This window comes from Somniosus microcephalus, chromosome 1 (assembly GCF_052327205.1).
Source record: "Somniosus microcephalus isolate GS21.2 chromosome 1, FLI_Smic_1.0, whole genome shotgun sequence".
Classification (NCBI taxonomy): Eukaryota; Metazoa; Chordata; class Chondrichthyes; order Squaliformes; family Somniosidae; genus Somniosus; species Somniosus microcephalus.
In genome coordinates, this window is record NC_140987.1 from 13,762,106 (window position 1) to 13,783,031 (window position 20,926).

Below are 20,926 nucleotides of genomic sequence, written 5' to 3' on the forward strand. Positions count from 1 at the left end.
CGTTCTCTCTCCCCCTCTCTCGTGTTCTCTCTCTCCCCCTCTCTCGTGTTCTCTCTCTCCCCCTCTCTCGTGTTCTCTCTCTCCCCCTCTCTCGTGTTCTCTCTCTCCCCCTCTCTCGTGTTCTCTCTCTCCCCCTCTCTCGTGTTCTCTCTCTCCCCCTCTCTCGTGTTCTCTCTCTCTCCCTCTCTCGTGTTCTCTCTCTTTCTCCCCCTCTCGTGTTCTCTCTCTCTCCCTCTCTCGTGTTCTCTCTCTCTCTCTCTCCCCCTCTCGTGTTCTCTCTCTCTCCCCCCCTCTCGTGTTCTCTCTCTCTCTCCCCCTCTCTCGTGTTCTCTCTCTCTCTCCCTCTCTCGTGTTCTCTCTCTCCCCCTCTCTCCTGTTCTCTCTCTCCCCCTCTCTCGTGTTCTCTCTCTCTCTCCCTCTCTCGTGTTCTCTCTCTCTCCCCCCTCTCGTGTTCTCTCTCTCTCCCCCTCTCTCGTGTTCTCTCTCTCCCCCTCTCGTGTTCTCTCTCTCTCCCCCCTCTCGTGTTCTCTCTCTCTCCCCCTCTCTCGTGTTCTCTCTCTCTCCCCCTCTCTCGTGTTCTCTCTCTCTCCCCCTCTTTCGTGTTCTCTCTCTCTCCCCCTCTCTCGTGTTCTCTCTCTCTCCCACTCTCTCGTGTTCCCTCTCTCGTGTTCTCTCTCTCTCTCCCCCTCTCTCGTGTTCTCTCTCTCTCTCTCCCCCTCTTGTTCTCTCTCTCTCCCCCTCTCTCGTGTTCTCTCTCTCTCTCTCCCTCTCTCATGTTCTCTCTCTCTCTCTCCCTCTCCCTCTCTCGTGTTCTCTCTCTCTCCCCCTCTCTTGTTCACTCTCTCCCCCTCTCATAGGATTACACAGGATATACGGCACAGAAACAGGCCATTCGGCCCAACCAGTCCATGCCGGTGTTTATGCTCCACTCGAGCCTCCTCCCGTCTTTCCTCATCTAACTCTATCAGCATAACCCTCTATTCCCTTCTCCCTCATTTACTTGTCTAGCCTCCCCTTTAATGAATCTATACTATTCACCTCAACCACTCCCTGTGGGAGCGAGTTCCACATTCTCACCACTCTCTGGGTAAAGAAGTTTCTTCTGAATTCCCTATTGGATTTCTTGGTGACTACCTTATATTGATGGCCTCTAGTTTTGCTCTTCCCCACAAGTGGAAACATTCTCTCTGTATCCACTCTATCAAAACCTTTCATGATTTTAAAGACCTCTATTAGGTCACCCCTCAGCCTTTTTTCAAGAGAAAAGAGACCCAGCCTGTTCATCCTTTCCTGATATGTATACCCTCGCATTTCTGGTATCATCCTTGTAAATCTTCTCTGCACCCTCTCCAGCGCCTCTCTATCCTGTTTATAATATGGTGACCAGAACTGTATGCAGTACTCCAAGTGTGGTCTAACCAAGGTTCGGTACAGGTTCAGCATAACTTCCCTACTTTTCAATTCTATCCCTCTAGAAATACACCCCAGTGCAATGTAGTGTAAAGTGGGAAACATGGCAGCCAATTCACTCACGGCAAGCTCCCACAAACAGCAGTGATATCCGCAATTGCACTCTCTGGTCAGATCAAGCTGAAACAGACTAGAGCGGGACCAGCCTTTCATCACAAAGCATTACTGCAAATGTGGCAACAGCTCGCAGTTATTACTGGAACAGACCGGAGCGGTTCCACCCGTCACTCTGCTGCGGTCACTCTGCCCAGACTCTGTGTTGTTGCGGTCACTCTGCCCAGGCTCTGTGTTGTTGCGGTCACTCTGCCTGGGCTCTGTGTTGTTGGTCACTCTGCCCGGGCTCTGTGTTGTTGCGGTCACTCTGCCCGGGCTCTCTGTTGTTGCGGTCACTCTGCCCAAGCTCTCTGTTGTTGCGGTCACTCTGCCCGGGCTCTGTGTTGTTGCGGTCACTCTGCCCAGGCTCTCTGTTGTTGCGGTCACTCTGCCCGGGCTCTGTGTTGTTGCGGTCACTCTGCCCGGGCTCCCTGTTGTTGTGGTCACTCTGCCCAGACTCTCTGTTGCTGCGGTCACTCTGCCCGGGCTCCCTGTTGTTGCGGTCACTCTGCCCAGGCTCTGTGTTGTTGCGGTCACTCTGCCCGGGCTCTGTGTTGTTGCGGTCACTCTGCCCGGGATCTGTGTTGTTGCGGTCCCTCTGCCCGGGCTCTCTGTTGTTGCGGTCACTCTGCCCGGGCTCTCTGTTGTTACGGTCACTCTGCCCGGGCTCTCTGTTGTTGCGGTCACTCTGCCCGGACTCTCTGTTGTTGGTCACTCTGCCCAGACTCTCTGTTGCTGCGGTCACTCTGCCCGGGCTCCCTGTTGTTGCGGTCACTCTGCCCAGGCTCTGTGTTGTTGCGGTCACTCTGCCCGGGCTCTGTGTTGTTGCGGTCACTCTGCCCGGGATCTGTGTTGTTGCGGTCCCTCTGCCCGGGCTCTCTGTTGTTGCGGTCACTCTGCCCGGGCTCTCTGTTGTTACGGTCACTCTGCCCGGGCTCTCTGTTGTTGCGGTCACTCTGCCCGGACTCTCTGTTGTTGGTCACTCTGCCCGGGCTCTCTGTTGTTGCGGTCACTCTGCCCGGGCTCTGTGTTGTCGCGGTCACTCTGCCCGGGCTCTGTGTTGTCGCGGTCACTCTGCCCGGGCTCTGTGTTGTCGCGGTCACTCTGCCCGGGCTCTGTGTTGTCGCGGTCACTCTGCCCGGGCTCTGTGTTGTCGCGGTCACTCTGCCCGGGCTCTGTGTTGTTGCGGTCACTCTGCCCGGTCACTCTGTTGTTGCGGTCACTCTGCCCGGGCTCCCTGTTGTTGCGGTCACTCTGCCCGGGCTCCCTGTTGTTGCGGTCACTCTGCCCGGGCTCTGTGTTGTTGGTCACTCTGCCCGGGCTCTGTGTTGTTGCGGTCACTCTGCCCGGGCTCTGTGTTGTTGCGGTCACTCTGCCCGGGCTCTGTGTTGTTGCGGTCACTCTACCCGGCCTCTGTGTTGTTGCGGTCACTCTGCCCGGGCTCTGTGTTGTTGCGGTCTCTCTGCCCGGGCTCTGTGTTGCAGTCACTCTGCCCGGGCTCTGTGTTGTTGCAGTCACTCTGCCCGGGCTCTGTTGTTGCGGTCACTCTGCCCGGACTCTCTGTTGTTGCGGTCACTCTGCCCGGGCTCTGTGTTGCGGTCACTCTGCCCGGACTCTCTGTCGTTGCGGTCACTCTGCCCGGGCTCTGTGTTGTTGCAGTCACTCTGCCCGGGCTCCCTGTTGTTGCGGTCACTCTGCCCGGGCTCTGTGTTGTTGCAGTCACTCTGCCCGGGCTCTCTGCTGCTGCGGTCACTCTGCCCGGGCTCTCTGTTGTTGCGGTCACTCTGCCTGGGCTCTGTGTTGCTGCGGTCACTCTGCCTGGGCTCTGTGTTGCTGCGGTCACTCTGCCCCCGCCCCAAGTGGACATGTTACTGTCAGCCAGGGGCTCAGTGAGGGGCACCCTCGCCTCTGAGTCAGAAGGTTGTGGGTTCAAGTCCCACTCCAGAGACATGAGCCCAAAAATCGAGGCTGACACTCCAGTGCAGTGCTGAGGGAGTGCTGCATTGTTGGAGGTGCCGTCTTTTGGATGAGACGTTAAACAAACCCTCAGGTGGATGTAAATGATCCCACGACACTATTTTGAAGAAGAGCAGGGGAGTTATCCCCGGTGTCCTAGCCATTATTTATCCCACAATCAACCTCACTAAAACAGATTATCTGGTCTTTATCACGTTGATGATTGTGGGAACTTGCTCTGCGCAAATTGGCTGCCACGTTTCGCACATTACAACAGTGACTACACTTCAAAGCCTATAAAGCGCTCTGGGACGTCCTGAGGTGGTGAAAGTACAAAATACAAGTCTTTCTGTCTTTCTATAGTTCGCTCGTGAGCCTGGGCATTGAATGTCAGTTATTGAACCATGGGGGACATCTCCTTTGCATGCCGTTCACCCCCCACCCAGGACATCCACCTGCACATTGTTCAACAAGGGGTCACTGGGTCAAGGGTGAGCCCTGGATAATTTTTTCGAAGAGTACTGAGGGGGGGTGCAACAAAGGTTCACTAGATTGATTCCTGGGTTGAGAGGGTTGTCCTAGGATGAGAGATTGAGTAAACTAGGCCTATACTCTCTGGAGTTTAGAAGAATGTGAGGTGATCTCATTGAAACGTATAAAATTCTGAGGGGGATTGACAGGGTAGATACTGAGAGGCTGTTTCCCCTGGCTGGAGAGTCTCAGGATAAGGGGTCGGCCATTTAAGAGTGAGATGAGGAGGAATTTCTTCACTCAGGGGGTGGTGAATCTTTGGAATTCTCTGCCCCAGAGGGCTGTGGAAGCTCAGTCGTTGAGTATATTCAAGGCTGAGATCGATAGACTTTTGAGCACTAAGGAAATCAAGGGATCGGGCGGGAAAGTGGAGTTGAGGTAGAAGATCAGCCATGATCTGATTGAATGGTGGAGCAGGCTCGAGGGGCCGAATGGTCTACCCCTGCTCCTATCTATTTATGTTTTTATAAGGCCGCACAGCACACCAGAACAGGCTGCTCATCCAGCTCGGGCCCTACCCATTAGGGTATTGGCCTGTATTTGAGTGGGAGGATTTCCAGCCCCTGCTCTTCCCCCCCCCCCCACCCCCCAGGCTCCCTCTTCTCTTCCCGCACCCCCCCCCCCCCACCCCATTAGAGTCATAGAGTTATACAGCACAGAAAGAGGCCCTTCGGCCCATCGTGTCTGCGCCGGCCATCAAGCCCTGTCTAATCTAATCCCATTTTCCAGCATTTGGTCCGTAGCCTTGTATGCTATGGCATTTCAAGTGCTCATCCAAATGCTTCTTGACTGTTGTGAGGGTTCCTGCCTCTACCACCCTTTCAGGCAGTGAGTTCCAGATTCCAACCACCCTCTGGGTGAAAAGTTTTTCCTCAAATCCCCTCTAAACCTCCTGCCCCTTACCTTGAATCTATGCCCCCTTGTTATTGACCCCTCTACTAAGGGGAAAAGTTCCTTTCTATCTACCCTATCTATGCCCCTCATAATTTTGTACACCTCAATCAGGTCCGCCCTCAGCCTTCTCTGCTCCAAGGAAAACAACCCCAGCCTGTCCAGTCTTTCTTCATAGCTGAAGTGCTCCAGCCCAGGTAACATCCTGGTGAATCTCCTCTGCACCCTCTCCAAAGCAATCACATCCTTCCTATAGTGAGGCGACCAGAACTGCACACAGTACTCCAGCTGTGGCCTTACCAGCGTTTTGTACAGCTCCATCATAATCTCCCTGCTCTTATATTCTATGCCTCGGCTAATTAAGGCAAGCATCCCATATGCCTTTTTAACCACCTTATCCACCTGTTCTGCTGCCTTCAGGGATCTATGTACATGCACACCAAGGTCCCTCTGATCCTCTGTCTTTCCTAGGGTCTTACCATTCATTGTGTATTCCCTTGTCTTGTTAGTCCGTCCAAAATGCATCACCTCACACTTTTCAGGGTTAAATTCCATTTGCCACTGTTCCGCCCATCTGACCAACCCATCTATATCGTCCTGTAGCCTGAGGCTTCCCTCCTCGCTATTTATCACCCCACCAATTTTCGTGTCATCTGCGAACTTACTGATCATACCCTTTACATTCACATCCAAATCATTAATGCAGACCACAAACAGCAAGGGACGCAGCACCGATCCCTGCGGTACCCCACTGGACACAGGCTTCCAGTCACAAAAACAACCTTCGACCATCACCCTCTGCCTTCTGCCACTAAGCCAGTTTTGGATCCAATGTGCCAAGGCACCCTGGATCCCATGGCTTTTACCTTCCTGACCAGTCTCCTATGCGGGACTTTGTCAAAAGCCTTACTGAAATCCATGTAAACCACATCCACTGCACTACCCTCATCCACACACCTAGCCACCCCCTCGAAAAATTCAATCAAATTGGTCAGACATGATCTTCCCTTGACAAAGCCATGCTGGCTGTCCCTAATTAATCCTTGCCTCTCCAAGTGGAGACTAATTCTGTCCCTCAGAATTTTTTCCAATAGTTTCCCTACCACTGATGTTAGGCTCACTGGCCTGTAATTCCCTGGTTTATCCCTACTACCCTTCTTGAATAATGGTACTACATTAGCTGTTCTCCAGTCCTCTGGCACATCCCCTGTGGCCAGAGAGGTTCTGAAAATTTGTGTCAGCGCCCCTGCAATCTCCTCCTTTGCCTCACACAGCAGCCTGGGATACATCTCGTCTGAGCCTGCGGATTTATCCACTTTTAAGCCCGCTAAAACCGCTAGTACCTCCTCCCTCTCGATGCTAATATGTTCAAGTATATCACAGTCCCCCTGCCCGATTTCTATGTCTACATCGTCCTTCTCCATAGTGAACACAGATGCAAAAAATTCATTTAAAACCCCACCTACATCATCTGGCTCTACACACAGCTTGCCACTTTGGTCCCTAATGGGCCCTACTCTTTCCCTAGTTATCCTCTTGCCCTTGATATACTTATAAAACACCTTAGGATTTTCCTTTATTTTGCTCGCCAGTGTTATTTCATGGCCCCTCCTCGCTCTCCTAATTTCTTTTTTAAGTGTCCCCCTGCACTTTTTATACTCCTCTAGGGCTTCCTCTGTCTTTAGTCCTTTGTATCTGCCAAAAGACCCCCTTTTTTTTCCTAATCCATTCTCATATATCCCTTGACATCCAAGGTTCCCTGGGCTTGTTGGTCCCACCCTTGACCTTTGCGGGAACATGTTGCCATTGTACTCTCTCAATTTCTTTTCTGAAAGACTCCCATTGCTCCGATGTGGATTTTCCTTCAAGTAGCTGATCCCAGTCCACATTGGCCAGATCCTGCCTTATCATATTAAAATCGGCCTTCCCCAATTTAGAACCTCATTAGCGAGCCTGGCACTTGTGAAACCAGCAAGGAGCCAATGCCATCAGGAGATGAGGGCAAGAAAAACAACACAGATCAGATTGGGCAGGACCTAGACCTCATGGGTAAAATGATGGTCGTGAGCTTACGGTTTGTTTAATTGCTTTCTCCCTGGCTGGTTTAGATATGTTACTGCGGCAATGGACTGGTGTCGCGGGGTGAGTAAAGGCTCCCGGCAGAGAAAACCTGAGGAGTATCCCCATCCACAGGCGAATGGACAGGATGAGAACAGGTGAGGGGTTCGTTCTCTGATTCTGCTCAAAGATATTTGTTTCTTTCTGGCCATCTGGGTGCCTGTAACATGACGCAGAAACCCGTCACAGTGCCACAGTCTCCAAAACCGACAAACCCACACGGCCAGACTTTCTGTTTGCCTGATGCAGAGTGCACACCCTCTTCCCCCATAGCACATCTTACTCACTCACCTGGCTGCAGAAGCCAAGCTGGAGTCATTTCTGAGAGCTGTTAACTAACACCTTTGGGGTTTACTGGCACAATGGAAAGTGGAGTTGAGGTCGAAGATCAGCCATGATCTCATTGAATGGTGGAGCAGGCTTGAGGGCCCGTCTGGCCTACTCCTGCTCCTACTTATGTTCTTAGTAACACTTGCAAAAATCTGCTCCTGAATTATCCCTGGGTTATAGCTGTGTCTCTGACCACGATAGTGCAGCACCCTCTCTCCCTTGCCCACTAAACCCATTTGACCCATCGTTTCAGGTGAATTCTTCAACACTTTCTTTAAAGGATTTTTTTTTTTTTAAAAGCCAATTGAAATAAACCAAAGTTAGTGTTAGGTGTAAGAGCCATAAAAGCTTAAGAAAATACTTTAAAATATTGGTTAAATAGCATAATACAGTTAATTTACCTGATTAACTTATTGTATTAAGAAACCCCCTATTTTCTTGCTCCAGTAGTATAGTCCGAGACACCCCCTTCATTCTTGCCACAATGGTACAGTCCCTAAGCCACACATGGTATGCAGCCATTTTACAGTTTAAACTCCACGTGGCTGAAGGAGGCAGAAGTTGTGAGGTTTGGAGCAATACAGTTTTTGACCGTGTTCGTTTATACGTGTTTGCTTTGTAATTCCGTTTGTGAAGTGTTATAGTAAACAGTTTAAAAGACAAAGCTACGTTTGATTTCGACACGCGTCTACTCGTTGTTAACAGCCCCACAGCTCAGTGGCTGCCTGTTTGGAAACTAAGAAGCGCCACTACAGTTAGGTCTCTGGATCCTGTTGACAAGACTCCTCGTTGATCTACAGCTCAGTTCCCTGGCCTGAGGCACGGTTCAATTAACTGATCTTCATCACGTCCCCTTCCCAGTCCTCATCATAGAAACATAGAAGATAGGAGCAGGGGTAGGCCATTCGGCCCCTCGAGCCTGCTCCGCCATTTAATGCGATCATGGCTGATCATCCAAATTCAGTACCCTGTCCCTGCTTTCTCCCCATACCCCTTGATCCCTTTAGCCTTAAGAAATATATCCAACTCCTTCTTGAATATATTTAATGAATTGGCCTCAACTGCCCTGTGTGGTAGAGAATTCCACTGGTTCACCACTCTCTGGGAGAAGAAATTCCTCCTCATCTCTGTCCTAAATGGCTTACCCCTTATCCTTAGACTGTGACCCCTGGTTCTGGACTCCCCCGTCATCGGGAACATCCTTCCTGCATCTAGTCTGTCTAGTCCTGTTAGAATTTTATAAGTTTCAATGAGATCCCCTCTCATTCTTCTAAACTCCAGCGAGTATAAGCCCAATCGACCCAATCTCCTCATACGTCATTCCTGCCATCCCAGGTATCAGCCTGGTGAATCTTCGCTGCACTCTCTCCATGGCAAAAATCATTTACCGCCCTTTGAAGCGAAACCCCTGGTGATTTCCTCACTAAAGTGGATGTTGCACCAAGGGGAATGTGGCTGGAGTCAGTCTGCCTCAAGACGGGCGCTGGATGCCCTTTCGATCGTTTCCCACACCTCCCACTGCAGGGATGGAGATTGGGATTCCTGTTCGGAAAAGAAGGGCTGCTTCCAGTTTTGGACAGTCCGTGATCTCTGATCCCTGAGCGAATGGGTCAGATCACTCTGGGACACATTTGCGTTCAGTGTGCGTCCCACAGTCAAAGATAAATACTTCAGGAGCTTTCTCTGTCTTTTCCAGGTCTGTCATCGCAGAACTTCAAAAAATCCAAAGGTTTAACTGTATCCTTTTTATATGTTCATTCTAATGCACGATCGATGAGGTCTGGATCAGAAACTGTAAAACTTAATTTAACTTACAGGGGTGAAATAGTCTCCCATGCTTGCTTTCCCTGCATTACAACAGTGACTACATTTCAAAAGAAGTTCATTGGATGTAAAACGTTTTGGGACATCCTGAGATCATGAAGGGTGCTGTGTAGATGCAAGTCTTTCTTTGTCTGTCTTCATCTCTGCAACTCTAATTATTTCTGCCTTCCTGTGGCTGTCTTTCTGCTTGTTTTCTTTTATCTCTCTGTGTGTCTGTCTCTGTCTTGCTCGCTCTGTGTTTCTGTCTGGCTCACTCTGTCTCTGGCTCACTCTGTGTCTCTGGCTCACTCTGTGTCTCTGGCTCACTCTGTGTCTCTGGCTCGCTCTGTCTCCGTCTGGCTCGCTCTGTGTCTCCGTCTGGCTCGCTCTGTGTCTCCGTCAGGCTCGCTCTGTGTCTCCGTCAGGCTCGCTCTGTGTCTCTGTCTGGCTCGCTCTGTGTCTCTGTCTGGCTCGCTCTGTGTCTCTGTCTGGCTCGCTCTGTGTCTCTGTCTGGCTCGCTCTGTGTCTCTGTCTGGCTCGCTCTGTGTCTCTGTCTGGCTCGCTCTGTGTCTCTGTCTGGCTCGCTCTGTGTCTCTGTCTGGCTCGCTCTGTGTCTCTGTCTGGCTCGCTCTGTGTCTCTGTCTGGCTCGCTCTGTGTCTCTGTCTGGCTCGCTCTGTGTCTCTGTCTGGCTCGCTCTGTGTCTCTGTCTGGCTCGCTCTGTGTCTCTGTCTGGCTCGCTCTGTGTCTCTGTCTGGCTCGCACTGTGTCTCTGTCTGGCTCGCTCTGTGTCTCTGGCTCGCTCTGTGTCTCTGTCTGGCTCGCTCTGTGTCTCTGTCTGGCTCGCTCTGTGTCTCTGTCTGGCTCGCTCTGTGTCTCTGTCTGGCTCGCACTGTGTCTCTGTCTGGCTCGCTCTGTGTCTCTGGCTCGCTCTGTGTCTCTGTCTGGCTCGCTCTGTGTCTCTGTCTGGCTCGCTCTGTGTCTCTGTCTCTGGCTCGCTCTGTGTCTCTGTCTGGCTCGCTCTGTGTCTCTGTCTGGCTCGCTCTGTGTCTCTGTCTGGCTCGCTCTGTGTCTCTGTCTGGCTCGCTCTGTGTCTCTGCCTGGCTCGCTCTGTGTCTCTGCCTGGCTCGCTCTGTGTCTCTGTCTCTCGCTCGCTCTGTGTCTCTGTCTGGCTCGCTCTGTGTCTCTGTCTGGCTCGCTCTGTGTCTCTGTCTCTCGCTCGCTCTGTGTCTCTGTCTGGCTCGCTCTGTGTCTCTGTCTCTCGCTCGCTCTGTGTCTCTGTCTGGCTCGCTCTGTGTCTCTGTCTGGCTCGCTCTGTGTCTCCCCCTCTCTCGCCCCGGCTCCCCTCATCCCCCCCTCGCTCCCCGCCGCCCCCTCACTCCCCCGTCTCCTCCCCCCCCGCTCCCCGTCTTCCCCCCCGCTCCCCGTCTTCCCCCCCGCTCCCCGTCTTCCCCCCCGCTCCCCGTCTTCCCCCCCGCTCCCCGTCTTCCCCCCCGCTCCCCGTCTTCCCCCCCGCTCCCCGTCTTCCCCCCCGCTCCCCGTCTTCCCCCCCGCTCCCCGTCTCCTCCCCCCCGCTCCCCGTCTCCTCCCCCCCGCTCCCCGTCTCCTCCCCCCCGCTCCCCGTCTCCTCCCCCCCGCTCCCCGTCTCCTCCCCCCCGCTCCCCGTCTCCTCCCCCCCGCTCCCCGTCTCCTCCCCCCCGCTCCCCGTCTCCTCCCCCCCGCTCCCCGTCTCCTCCCCCCCGCTCCCCGTCTCCTCCCCCCCGCTCCCCGTCTTCCCCCCGCTCCCCGTCTTCCCCCCGCTCCCCGTCTTCCCCCCGCTCCCCGTCTTCCCCCCGCTCCCCGTCTTCCCCCCGCTCCCCGTCTTCCCCCCGCTCCCCGTCTTCCCCCCGCTCCCCGTCTTCCCCCCGCTCCCCGTCTCTCCCCCCGCTCCCCGTCTCCTCCCCCCCGCTCCCCGTCTCCTCCCCCCCGCTCCCCGTCTTCCCCCCCGCTCCCCGTCTTCCCCCCCGCTCCCCGTCTTCCCCCCCGCTCCCCGTCTTCCCCCCCGCTCCCCGTCTTCCCCCCCGCTCCCCGTCTTCCCCCCCGCTCCCCGTCTTCCCCCCCGCTCCCCGTCTTCCCCCCCGCTCCCCGTCTTCCCCCCCGCTCCCCGTCTTCCCCCCCGCTCCCCGTCTTCCCCCCCGCTCCCCGTCTTCCCCCCCGCTCCCCGTCTTCCCCCCCGCTCCCCGTCTTCCCCCCCGCTCCCCGTCTTCCCCCCCGCTCCCCGTCTTCCCCCCCGCTCCCCGTCTTCCCCCCCGCTCCCCGTCTTCCCCCCCGCTCCCCGTCTTCCCCCCCGCTCCCCGTCTTCCCCCCCGCTCCCCGTCTTCCCCCCCGCTCCCCGTCTTCCCCCCCGCTCCCCGTCTTCCCCCCCGCTCCCCGTCTTCCCCCCCGCTCCCCGTCTTCCCCCCCGCTCCCCGTCTTCCCCCCCGCTCCCCGTCTTCCCCCCCGCTCCCCGTCTTCCCCCCCGCTCCCCGTCTTCCCCCCCGCTCCCCGTCTTCCCCCCCGCTCCCCGTCTTCCCCCCCGCTCCCCGTCTTCCCCCCCGCTCCCCGTCTTCCCCCCCGCTCCCCGTCTTCCCCCCCGCTCCCCGTCTTCCCCCCCGCTCCCCGTCTTCCCCCCCGCTCCCCGTCTTCCCCCCCGCTCCCCGTCTTCCCCCCCGCTCCCCGTCTTCCCCCCCGCTCCCCGTCTTCCCCCCCGCTCCCCGTCTTCCCCCCCGCTCCCCGTCTTCCCCCCCGCTCCCCGTCTTCCCCCCCGCTCCCCGTCTTCCCCCCCGCTCCCCGTCTTCCCCCCCGCTCCCCGTCTTCCCCCCCGCTCCCCGTCTTCCCCCCCGCTCCCCGTCTTCCCCCCCGCTCCCCGTCTTCCCCCCCGCTCCCCGTCTTCCCCCCCGCTCCCCGTCTTCCCCCCCGCTCCCCGTCTTCCCCCCCGCTCCCCGTCTTCCCCCCGCTCCCCGTCTTCCCCCCGCTCCCCGTCTTCCCCCCGCTCCCCGTCTTCCCCCCGCTCCCCGTCTTCCCCCCGCTCCCCGTCTTCCCCCCGCTCCCCGTCTTCCCCCCGCTCCCCGTCTTCCCCCCGCTCCCCGTCTTCCCCCCGCTCCCCGTCTTCCCCCCGCTCCCCGTCTTCCCCCCGCTCCCCGTCTTCCCCCCGCTCCCCGTCTTCCCCCCGCTCCCCGTCTTCCCCCCGCTCCCCGTCTTCCCCCCGCTCCCCGTCTTCCCCCCGCTCCCCGTCTTCCCCCCGCTCCCCGTCTTCCCCCCGCTCCCCGTCTTCCCCCCGCTCCCCGTCTTCCCCCCGCTCCCCGTCTTCCCCCCGCTCCCCGTCTTCCCCCCGCTCCCCGTCTTCCCCCCGCTCCCCGTCTTCCCCCCGCTCCCCGTCTTCCCCCCGCTCCCCGTCTTCCCCCCGCTCCCCGTCTTCCCCCCGCTCCCCGTCTTCCCCCCGCTCCCCGTCTTCCCCCCGCTCCCCGTCTTCCCCCCGCTCCCCGTCTTCCCCCCGCTCCCCGTCTTCCCCCCGCTCCCCGTCTTCCCCCCGCTCCCCGTCTTCCCCCCGCTCCCCGTCTTCCCCCCGCTCCCCGTCTTCCCCCGCTCCCCGTCTTCCCCCCGCTCCCCGTCTTCCCCCCGCTCCCCGTCTCCTCCCCCCCCCGCTCCCCGTCTCCTCCCCCCCCCGCTCCCCGTCTCCCCCTCTCGCTCCCCGTCTCCTCCCCCTCTCGCTCCGCGTCTTGCTCCATCTCTCCCTCCCTCTGTCTCTCTCTCTCTCTGTCTCCCTCTCGCTCTCTGTGGGTGTGGGGTCGTGGGACCTTTGAGAGGAATCTGTGGAGTGACGGTAGGTTGGATCTGGGCGGGGAAAGAGTCGGAGGTGAGGAACATGGATTTAGGTTGAGACTAGGATTGAATGGGAGGGGTGGGAGGAGAGCTGGACCTTGGTTTGTTTGGGAGGGAGGGAGTGATTAGGTCCTTGAACATAAGAACATAAGAAATAGGAGCAGGAGTCGGCCATTCGGCCCCTCGAGCCTGCTCCACCATTCAATAAGATCATGGCTGATCTTCTACCTCAACTCCACTTTCCTGCACTATCCCCATATCCCTTGACTCCCTTAACATCCAAAATTCTATCGATCTCTGTCTTGAATATACTCAACGACTGAGGCTCCACAGCCCTCTGGGGCAGAGAATTCCAAAGATTCACCACCCTCTGAGTGAAGAAATTTCTCCTCATCTCAGTCCTGAATGACCGACCCCTTATTCTGAGACTGTTTCCCCTGGTTCTAGACTCCCCAGCCACGGGGAAACATCCTCCCTGCATCTACCCTGTCAAGCCCTGTAAGAATTTTGTATGTTTCAATGAGATCACCACTCATTCTTCTAAACTCTGGAGAATATAGGCCTAGTCTACGCAATCTCTCTGGAGCTGGAACAGAGTGAGACGGGTGGTGGGGGTGGAACTCAGCCTCAGAGTGAGTGGTCGGTTGTGGGGTATGGAAGGAGTGCAGTCTGAGTCTGTAAAGTAATTCGAGGCCCGGGCTTGAGGGGAGCATGGGAAGCTGTATACACGATCCTGTACAATTATCATCAACCAATAGATTCCACAGTCACAACCTAATCAGATGGACACTGTATATTTTTGTTTAAAAAGTTTGTATCTGAGCTCCCTATTTTGATAAAATCTTCTAACCTGGTACAGAGTGGAGGCATGTTGCCTGTTGGTCCCTGCCTGTCAGGGTATCATAGGTCCATGAACGGCCCATTGCCACGTTCCATTGTACCGCACCTCCGGAAGGATATATTGACCACGGAGGGGGGTGCTATGCTGATTCACCAGAATGATACCGGAACTTAATGGGTTAAATTACAAGGACTGGTTGCATAGACTACACTTGTATTCCTTTGAATATAGAAGATTAAGGGGCAATCTGATTGTGGTGTTTAAGATGATTAAAGGAGTTGATAAGGTAGAGAGAGAGAAACTATTTCCTCTGGTGAGTCCAGAACAAGGGGCAATAACCTTAAAATTAGAGCCAGGCCGTTCAGGGGTGATGTCAGGAAGCACTTCTTCACACAAAGGGGAGTGGAAATCTGGAGCACTCTCCCTCAAATGGCTGTTGAGGCTGGAAGTCAATTGCATCTTTCAAAACTGAGATTGATAGATTTTTCATGGTGGAGATATTAAGGGATGTGGAGCCAGGGCGGGTAGATGGAGTTAAAATACAGATCAGCCATGATCTAATTGAATGGCATGACAGGCTCGAGGGGCTGAATGGCCTCCTCCTGTTCCTATGTTCTTGTGTTGCAGTTTTTAGTTGTCAGTTGACAGTAGAATGTATAACTTGCACGCTAGCGATCAGTTTAATACACGCGACTGTGTGTTTACAGGGGAGGTCCAAGGGAGCAGTGCAGCACACATTACAGAACAGGCGGCAGTGACGGCCCCTGAGGATCTCTGGGGAGGGCCTGTGGACCGACCTTTCCCCTTTGTTCATTTCTGAAGGGAGTGGAACGGTGAAGTTAACGGGGAAAAATTTTATAATTAAACATATAATATTTTTTAAAGTGCTCCTAAACAGTTTCGGGTTTGGTTACAGGACAGTTCTCGCTGTTTCAAAAATGGTCACCTGCCATAAATGTACTTGGCATTTTTGAATGATTTTATCTTGATGTCTGTCTGATCCAGTCTCTCCTCATAACTAATGCCTCTTGTCCCTGGTATACTCTTCCTGACTCTCTTCTGCAGCCTCTCCGTGGCCTTGACCCCTCTTCCTAAGGTTGGGAACCCAATCCTGATCACGACCAGCCAATAACTGGTGGGGTTGCCAACTCTGGTTGGGCGTATTCCCGGAGATTTCATCACGTGACTTGCCGTCTCCAGGCGCCCCGCCCCCACACTCACGCCACTGGTGGCCCACGCCCCGCGCCCGCCATCGTTCGAACGACCCGTCCGTCCTCACCCCGTCCCGCCTTCCCACAGCCAATTGGGAAGCTACCCGATTGGATGCTTCTTGACTCTCAGCCAAACAGCCTCTCCCCTTCTTCAATATTTTTATAACAACAACGTGTATTTATATAGCGCCCTAACGTAGTAAAACGTCCCAAGGCGCTGCACAGGAGGATTTTATAAGACGAAAAAATTTGACACCAATCCACATAGAAACATAGACGATAGGAGCAGGAGTAGGCCATTCGGCCCCTCGAGCCTGCTCCGCCATTCGATGAGCTCATGGCTGATCATCCAAATTCAGTACCCTGTCCCTGCCTTCTCCCCATATTCCTTGATCCCTTTAGCCTTAAGAAATATATCCAACTCCTTCTTGAATATATTTAATGAATTGGCCTCTACTGCCTTGTGTGGTAGAGAATTCCACAGGTCCACAAGAATAAATTAGGGCAGGTGACCAAAAGCTTGGCCAAAGAAGTAGGTTTTAAGGAGCGTCTTAAAGGGGGAAAGAGAGGTAGCGAGGCGGACAGGTTTAGGGAGGGAATTCCAGAGCTTCGGGCCCAGGCGGCTGAAGGTACGGCCGCCAATGGTTGAGAAATTAAAATCGGGGATGCTCAAGAGAGCAGAATTAGAGGAGCGCAGATATCTCGGGGGGGGGTTGTGGGGCTGGAGGAGATTAGAGATAGGGAGGGGGGCGAGGGCCATGGAGGGATTTGAAAACAAGGATGAGAATTTTAAAATCGAGGCGTTGCTAAACCGGGAGCCAATGTAGGTCAGCGAGCACAGGGGTGATGGGTGAACGGGACTTGGTGTGAGTTAGGACACGGGCAGCCAAGTTTTGGATGACCTCAAGTTTACAACTAATAAACAGAAGTGTTCAAAGAAAATGAAAAAGAATCACTTTTTTTTAATGTCCCCGATGATTTCTCTCCCGATGTTGCTCCCAGCAGTGTCCTGGAGATCGATCTTTAATTCCTGAGACTCCAGGCCAGTCCTGGAGGGTTGACAACCCTAATAATTGCTACATGTTTAATATTACCTTTTTGCTTGTCTAGTCTATGTCCCTGTTCACAAATTCCAGGATCACACATGCTTTCTTTTGCTAATAAATTGAGCAACTTGCTCTCCTCCCATTGAGTTTTCTTTAACGCGAGCTCCCGCAGTTCTCCTGGAGAACTCCAGCTGCCTGAAGCGCGGCCCCCCGTCGCACACCAAACCTGTCCTGCGCCTGCCCGCGGAGACCCCCGAACTCTCCCACGGAGCGGGGGGCCGGAGCGTAGAGACGGTGCTGAGGCAGACGGGCCAAACCATCCAGGACATCGAGCTGCTGCTGGAGGCGAACAAAAGGAGAGGGGGTGGGGGGGTGAATGGGACGAGAGGGGCAAAGCGTTCAGGAGTCACGGGAGAGCAAAGGGCTGCAGTTGGAAATTTCCCACTGGTGCGGCGAGGACTGCGTTCCTGAGGCTGTGTTTGAGGCCCATTGCTGGGGCAGAGTGGAGGAGGGACGATTTGATGCTGTTGGGTTTAAAATGGGGAACTTGTTTAGTTCCTTGTCCTTCACAGTGCAAAGCACTCAAAAAAAAAAAAAAAAAAAAAAAAAAAAAAAAAAAAAAAAATCATGCACTTTAGGACAACGTGAATTTGGCATCAGTGATGAGCTCTTACTGACTTGACTCCATATTCTTGCAGCTCCTTTATTTTGTTGTGCACTTAAAGATGCAAAATAACTACAGAGGAGAGGGTTCCAAGTCAGCGGCGTTCTCCACCTCCATTTCAGAAGCTCGATCAGTAGGTGAGTCTGCCCTTAGCGTTTTGGCTGGGATCCTTCTTCTCACGGTGGTTCCGTGGCTCAGTTGGGCAGCCCTCTCGCCTCTGAGTCAGAAGGTCTGTGGGTTCAAGCCCCACTCCAGGGACTTGAGCACAAAAATCCAGACTGACACTCCCAGTGCAGTACTGAGGGAGTGCTGCACTGTCGCAGGTGCCGTTAAGCCGAGGCCCCGTCTGCTCTCAGGTGGATGTAAAAGATCCCGCGGCCACTATTTCTCCCCGGTGTCCTGGTTAACATTTATCTCTCACCAATCATCACTTAAACAGATTATCCGGTCATTTACCTCATCACTGTTTGTGGGATCTTGCTGTGTGCAAACCGACTGTTGTGGTTCCTACATTACAACAGTGACTACACTTCAAAAGTACTTCATTGGCTGTAAAGTGCTTTGGGACATCCTGAGGTTGTGAAAGACGCTGTAGAAATGCAATTAACCTGCAGCAGCCTATGTGTTGTTCGGTATATGAAAGTGTTTCTGAGATTATTGGGAGATAATCGACAGCTCCTGGTTTCTTCCTCTGTCCACAGACAACAAGGTGTTTAGAGATGTGTTAAAACTGGGGCCCAGAAGAAAATATTGCGGAGTTCCTGTTGCTGTGTTCACGGGGGGATGAGCCGGAGAATCGGACCTCCTAATGGTCCAGCCCAGTGTCTGACCCACAATCCCTATGAGTACGGGCACCAGTGTTCCTGTTGAGCCGCGCGGCGGTCTAGAAGTCCTGCGCAGGCCGCTCACCAGCTTCTACAGGGAAGAAACCGCACATGCGCGAAAATTTGAATGAGCCACGCGCTCAGTTAAAGGGACCACGCACTTTAAAAAAAAAATCTTTTTTTTTTTAAATTGGAGGGACATTGACGGGCTCCCAATTGGGATCAGGAAATCACATCTGCCGTATAAAATCAAACAAGCCTCCTGCTTGTAACGCTCCCGAGAAACGTACAAAGGGACTTCAAGCGATTTACTTTTGAAGGGCAGTCACTGTTCTGTAGCGCACAGCAAGATCCCACAAACAGCAATGAGATGAATGACTAGATAGTGTATATATTTTTTTATGGTGGTGCTGGCTGAGGGAGGAATGTTGGCCCCAGGACTCTGGGAGAACTTCCCTGTCCTCCTTCAAATAGTGCGCTCAGATCTTAGCATCCAGCTGCACAGGCAGACAGGGCCGCGGGTTAACATTTCAATTGGAATAATAGAGGCTGGACTAATAATACCCAAGGGAAGTACATTGTCAGACCAAAGCACTATAAAGGAAATAGCCATGCAATGCGTAGAGAGAAATTTGGGGAATGTGCTTTTGTGCACCGGGCTTGAAATGGGGATCCTCGGCTCCCGCACTCCCTACAGTGGGTGCCTCGGAGTGCCAGCGAAGCACCAACCAGACCATCCTCATGCCCGAGTGTCCCAGCAGCTTGTTTTACAGCGACTAGCAGCAAGTTAGTCTGCCGTAAATCCCAGCTGGCCGAGAGGGGGAGGCGGGCTTTTGGATTTAGTCTGAGGCAGGCGGCCGGCTGCCAGTCGTTTGAAGACGAAGATTCCCAGATGTTGGGAGGGAAGTGGGGTTTCCTCCAAGGGAAAGGCCGGAGGAGTTGCGCGTTTCAAAGGAAGCCTGTAAAACAGGTGACCCGGAAAGATTGCCGACATAACGAGGGGTGCTGCACTTCAAAATAACCCATTGTATGTGAAGAGTTTTGTGAGGTGGAATAAGACACTATATAAACGCAAGGCGTTAACTTTCAATCATTCTGTCTCTGAGAACGTGTGGGGTTCAGACTAGTGGCACGTGAAGAGGAGCTAAAGCACTTGTGGTTTTTTTTAATCGCACTGTCGCCATCTTAGGCATGCTATTGATTAACGATCTAATGAGTTTTTTGCAGTTTTTTTGTAACTTCGCACTGTGCCATTCCTTGTATCCTCAATAAAATGTACAAATCATTTATTTTAAGTCCCTTTTATGGAATAGTGAGATGCAGAATTCTACTGGAATCCCTGTTTTGTGTTCAGAAGGGAACCTGCTATCCGAAAATATTGGGGAAAAGCTTTGGACGCTCACTAGAGCGAGGGAATGTTGTAGAATGGTTTTCGAGAGACATTCCCTGTCACTGGGATGGCCAGGTTTACTGCCACATAGAATTTACAGCACAGAAACAGGCCACTCTGCACAACCGGTATTTATGCTCCACACGAGCCTCCTCCCATGCTATCTGACCCTATCAACATATCCTTCCCTTCCTTTCTAGTTTAGGGACTCAGAGTCATAACGGCACAGAAGGAGGCCATTCGGCCCATCAAGTCCGTGCCAGCTCTCTGTAGAGCAATCCAGTCAGTCCCATTCCCCCGCTCTATCCCCATAGCCCTGCAAGTTTATTTCCCTCAAGTGCCTATCCAGTCTCCCCTTGAAAACACTGAGTGTCTCCGCTTCCACCACTTCCGTCGGCAGCGAGTTCCAGGTCATCACCACTCGCTGTGTAAAAAAGTTTTTTCCTCACATCCCCCCTGTATCTCTTGCCCAAAACCTTAAATCTGTGTCCCTTAGTCCTTGTACCATCAACTAGTGGGAACAGCCTTTCCCCGTCTAGTCTATCCAAACCCGTCATAATCTTGTACACCTCTATCAAATCACCCCTCAACCTCCTTTGCTCTAATGAAAACAAATCCAGCTTCTCCAACCTGTCCTTGTAGCTAAGATCCCCCATCCCCGGAACCTTTCTGGTAAATCTCCTCTGCACCCTCTCAAGTGCCTTCACATCCTTCCTCACTCCATTTCTCCCTCGTGGTTATCTAGCTTCCCCTTAAATGCATCTAAGCTAATCTCCTTGATCACTCCCTGTGGCAGCGAGTTCCCCATTCTCATCACTCTCTGGGTAAAGGAGCTCCTCCTGAATTCCCTATTGGATTTATTAGTGACTATTTTATATTTATGGCCTCTAGTTCTGGTCTCGCCTGCAGGTGGAAACATCTTCTCTGTCTACCCTATCGAACCCTTTTATAATCTTGAAGCCCTCTGTCAGGTCACCCTTCGGTCTTCTCTATTCTAGAGAAGAGAGCCCCAGGCTGTTCGATCTTTCCTGCTGGGTAAAATCTCTCAGTTCTGGTCTTATCCATGTAAATCGTTTTTGCACCTTCTCCAGTGCCTCTACATCCTTTTTATACACACTCGGCATTTTTTCTGGCCCCTCCTCTGATTTCTAAACACAGGACGCCTTGGGCCTAACAGTCAGCCCTTGTATCCAGCATCCGAGTGATGCAAATGAATGAGGTAACACAATCTTCAGATTAGAGCCAGGCTGTACAGGAGCGAAATCGGGAAGTACTTTTTCGCTGCACAGGACCTCCAACCAACGCTATACACCAGATACATCGACATTTTCTTCCTATGGACCCATGGCAAAGAATCACTGAAAAAACTACACGATAACATCAACAAGTTCCATCCCACCATCAAACTCACCATGGACTACTCCTCAGAATCGGTTTCATTCTTGGACACACGAATCTCCATCAAAGACGGACACCTCAGCACTTCACTCTACCGCAAGCCCACGAACAACCCCAGGATGCTCCACTTCTCCAGCTTCCACCCTAACCACGTTAAAGAAGCCATCCCCTATGGACAAGCCCTGCGAATACACAGGATCTGCTCAGACGAGGAGGAACGTGATGGACACCTACAGGCGCTGAAAGACGCCCTCGTAAGAACGGGATATGACGCTCGACTCGTTGATCGACAGTTCCGACGGGCCACAGCAAAAAATCGCATAGATCTCCTCAGAAGACAAACACGGGACACAACCAACAGAGTACCCTTCGTCGTCCAGTACTTCCCTGGAGCGGGGAAACTACGCCATGTTCTTCGCAGCCTTCAACATGTCATCGATGACGACGAACACCTCGCTAAGGCCATCCCCACGCCGCCACTACTCGCCTTCAAACAGCCGCCTAACCTCAAACAGACCATCG

The 20,926-nt window shown here is 53.7% G+C and overlaps 1 protein-coding gene across 1 annotated transcript in view; it reads left to right on the forward strand.

Moving 5' to 3' along the window:
• Nucleotides 1-18,903, forward strand: part of c1h5orf34 (chromosome 1 C5orf34 homolog) — a 104,771-nt gene extending 85,868 nt beyond the window's left edge. Inside the window, exons 11-13 of the mRNA XM_085967686.1 lie at nucleotides 7,050-7,157; nucleotides 9,086-9,126; nucleotides 16,301-18,903. Coding sequence (XP_085823812.1) covers nucleotides 7,050-7,157; nucleotides 9,086-9,126; nucleotides 16,301-16,599 — 448 coding nt within the window. The 3' untranslated portion in view covers nucleotides 16,600-18,903. The remainder of the gene's footprint in view (nucleotides 1-7,049; nucleotides 7,158-9,085; nucleotides 9,127-16,300) is intronic.
• The last annotated feature ends 2,023 nt before the right edge of the window (nucleotides 18,904-20,926 follow it).